Source organism: Grammomys surdaster, unplaced genomic scaffold, assembly GCF_004785775.1.
Source record: "Grammomys surdaster isolate TR1022 unplaced genomic scaffold, NIH_TR_1.0 125672, whole genome shotgun sequence".
Taxonomy (NCBI): domain Eukaryota; kingdom Metazoa; phylum Chordata; class Mammalia; order Rodentia; family Muridae; genus Grammomys; species Grammomys surdaster.
In genome coordinates this window covers 1,156,440-1,160,324 of record NW_021620509.1, presented here as the reverse complement: position 1 = coordinate 1,160,324, position 3,885 = coordinate 1,156,440, and the positions used below count along the sequence as shown (strand labels likewise).

Sequence of the window (3,885 nt, the reverse complement as noted above, 5' to 3'; positions counted from 1 at the left end):
AGAGAGAGAGAGAGAGAGAGAGAGAGAGAGAGAGAGAGAGAGAGAGATTGATTTTCAGCCATCCAGAAAATATGGAAGCATGGATAACTCCAGCTTGGCCAGGATTAGAAGGGTGTACACCTTTAATCCCAGCACCCCGGCAGCAAGGGGAAGCAGACCTCTGTGAGTTCAAGGCCGGTCTGGTCTACATAGGAAGTTCCAGGAATGCCAGAGCTACACAGAGACCTTGTCTCAAAATAACAAACAAAATGAAAGCAGCTGGATGACAAATTGTATTCATTATCCAAACTAAGGACAAGATAATGGAGGGAAAGGTGAAATCTGTATGGTGTGCATCTGCTCACAGCCATCTACAGAGTGCCCATCCCCCTCCCTCCTCCCCCTCTCAGTGTGTCTGTCTCTCTCTGTGCGTATGTGTCTGTGTGATCATCTGTGTCTGTCTTTCTGTTTCCCCTTTTCTCTCTGTGTGTGTGTGTGTGTGTGTGTGTGTCTGTCTGTTTGTCTGTCTGTCTGTGTGATGGTATGGAGGTCAGAGGAAAACTTGGATTCTGTTCTCTCCCTCTACCATGTGGGACCTGGGGATCGAACTCAGGTTGTCAGACTTGGCAGCAGGCTCCCTTACCCACTGAGCTACCTTACCAGCCTGGATTTCTTTCTTTCTTTCTTTCTTTCTTTCTTTTTTTTTTTCGAGACAGGGTTTCTCTGTGTAGCCCTGGCTGTCCTGGAACTCACTCTGTAGACCAGGCTGGCCTCGAACTCAGAAATCCACCTGCCTCTGCCTCCCAAGTGCGGGGATTAAAGGCGTGCGCCACCACTGCCCGGCCTGGATTTCTTTCTTAAGTAGACTTATTTCTGGTCACATAGCCAGGGAATGATGAGCAGGGCATGTAAATGAACACCTGTCATCCAAGCACTGGGAGGTAGAGGCAGGAGAATCAGGAGTTCAAGGTCAGCTTCACTAAATATCAAGTGCAAGTCCCACCTGGGCTACAGGTGGGCTTTTGTCAAAAAGACAAAAAAGAAAAAAAAAGAAAAGAAAGAAAGAAAGACAGCAAAAAAACCTGATATGACATCATTGTCCTTTGCACCCTGAATCTGGAGCTCCCTGCAAAGGCCCATGTGTTAGAGACTGGGCCCTTGGGCTGGAGAACGGCGCAGCAGATAAGCATTTGTGCTGCTCCTACAGAAGGCTTGTTCAGTTCCCAACACCCATGCTGGGTGACTCACAGTCAGCTGTGTGTACTCACATGCACATACATAGTATATATATGCTACGTATGTGCACATATATACATATATGAAGAGACTGGAGAAGGGCACGGTGGTGCGGGCCTATAATCCCAAGTACTGTGAATTCAAGGGGCCAGTCTGGACTACATAGTGAGATCATGTCTCAAAAAAATAAAAGACAGGGTCATCAACCTATGTCACTATTGGGAAATAGTGGCACACGTAGGGGACAGGATCTAGTGGGAAGAGTCATTGCAATGGTTGTTGGTTCTTCCTTCTCTCTCTTCCTCTGCCCCAGGGACTGGTGCTTCTGAAACTGTGAGCCAGGATAAGCCTTTCCTGCTGTGCATGCATTGAGAGGCTCAAGTGCTGTACGAGAGAATTGGAAATCTGATAACATGCTATCCTAGACAGATATACCCACTCTCACACAGCATGAGGTTTACCTTTTCCCCTTTTAGGAGCCTTATGCATGCTAAATGGGACTCTGCCACTGAGTTATACCCCCACCATTTACTATGGGATTCTATGTAGGGGCTCTAATGCAGAGGTGAAGCCCCTGCCTAGAGTCCCCCAAGAGGGGCTGGGGGTAAGGCTCGGGGATCTTGAGCCCTTGCCTAGAATCAACCAGTGATGGGCTCAGGGAGGAAAATCCTACTTCAAGAGAAAGAAACAAGACCTGCTGAGCAAAGGAAAGGAATACACACACACACACACACACACACACACACACCACTGTGGTGGTTTGAATATTCTTGGCCCAGGTAGTGGCACTATTAGAAGGTGTGGCCTTGTTGAAGGAAGTGTGTCACTGTGGGCATGGGCTTTGAGTCCCTCCTCCTAACCATGTGGGAGCCAGTCTTCTGCTTGCCTTCGGAACAAGATGTAGAGCTCTCAGCTCCTCTAGCACCATCCTTGCCTGGATGCTGCCATGCTTCCTGCCATGATAATGGACTGAACCTCTGAAAGTGTAAGTCAGCCCTAATTAAATCTTGTCCTTTATAAGAGTGGCCTTGGTCATGGTGTCTCTTTACAGCAATGGAACCCTAAGACACAGACACATGCGCGCGCACGCGCACACACACGCGCACACACACACACACAGACTGAGGACAGAACTCAGTCTCAGTTATCATCATATACAGATTCTTCTGTTCTTCCTGTTACTCTAGGACAGCCATGGATGCCAACCTCAGTGGGGTGCCCGAGTTCCTATTACTAGGCTTGTCACAGGACCCCAGACAGCAGCAGCTGCTCTTCTCCGCCTTCCTGAGCATGTACCTACTCACAGGCCTAGGGAACCTGCTCATCATCCTGGCCATTGCTGCTGATCCCAGGCTACACAGCCCCATGTACTTCTTCCTGGCCAACCTGGCCTTTGTCGATGTCTGCTTCACCTCCACCACCATCCCCAAGATGCTGGCCAACCATGTGTCAGGATATAAAGGCATCTCCTACTCTGGTTGCCTCACACAGATGTTCTTCTTCATCTGGTTTGCAGGCATCGACAGCTTCCTGCTGACTGCCATGGCCTACGACCGCTTTGTGGCCATCTGTCACCCTCTACATTATACAACCTTGATCACGCCCCGGCTCTGTGGCTTCCTGGTCACTGCATCCTGGGCCTCGGCCTTTGCAAATGCCCTGACCCACACAGTTCTTCTGACTCGCCTCTCGTTCTGTGCCCACAACCAGGTCCCCCACTTCTTCTGTGACCTCAGCCCACTTCTGAAGCTGGCCTGTTCAGATACCTCTCTCAATGACATCATGGTGTACACTGTGGGCGCGCTGCCCATCATCACCCCCTTCGTGGGCATCTTGATTTCCTACACACGCATCTTTACAGCAGTGCTGAGGGTACCATCTACAGGAGGGAAATGGAAAGCGTTCTCCACCTGTGGCTCCCATCTCTCCGTGGTGTCCCTCTTCTATGGGACACTGATTGGGGTGTACTTCAGCCCAACATCCTCTCACACAGCCCAGAAAGACACGGCAGCTGCAGTGATGTACACTGTAGTCACCCCCATGCTGAACCCCTTCATCTATACCCTGAGGAACAGAGACATGAAAGGCGCCCTGGGGAGCCTTGTCCGAAGGACAGCGGTCCTTGTTCGGTAGCCACAGGACTGGGGAGTTCAGAAGACACAAGTTACACCCAGACATTCACATGGCTTCAATTCATCAATTATTTTATTCCTCCAAAGTTGTCTACAGAACAGTTGTTTGCTTTAGATTTGCTGTGTGTGTATGAGTGTGTGTATAAGAAAGAGATGGTGTTTTGTGTGTTAGTGTGTGTTTGTATGTGTGTGTTTCTGTGTATACTTGTGTGTGAGTGTGTATATGTGTGTTGTTTGTGTGTGTGAGAGTGTGTGTATTTGTATAGTGTATATATTTGTGTGTATGTATTGTATGAAAATATGTGTGTGTTTGTGTATGAGTGTGTGTTTGATTGTGTGCATGTATGTGAGTGTGTGTATGTGTGTGTATGTGTGTGAGCATATGTGAGTGTATGGGGTATGTGTGTGTGCACATGTATTGAGGCCAGAATAAGGCATTAGATCCTTAGGGCTGGAATTATACGTGGCTGTGAGTCACCTGAAATGGCGCTGGAAACAAAGTTGGAGCCTCTGGAAGAGCGGTAAGTACTCTTAACTA

General features: G+C 48.8%; 1 protein-coding gene across 1 annotated transcript in view; it reads left to right on the top strand.

The window, feature by feature from the left end:
* LOC114639086 (olfactory receptor 1361-like) overlaps positions 1-3,348 on the top strand; it is a 5,005-nt gene extending 1,657 nt beyond the window's left edge. Inside the window, exon 2 of the mRNA XM_028787770.1 lies at positions 2,403-3,348. Coding sequence (XP_028643603.1) covers positions 2,410-3,348 — 939 coding nt within the window. The 5' untranslated portion in view covers positions 2,403-2,409. The remainder of the gene's footprint in view (positions 1-2,402) is intronic.
* Positions 3,349-3,885: the final 537 nt, after the last annotated feature.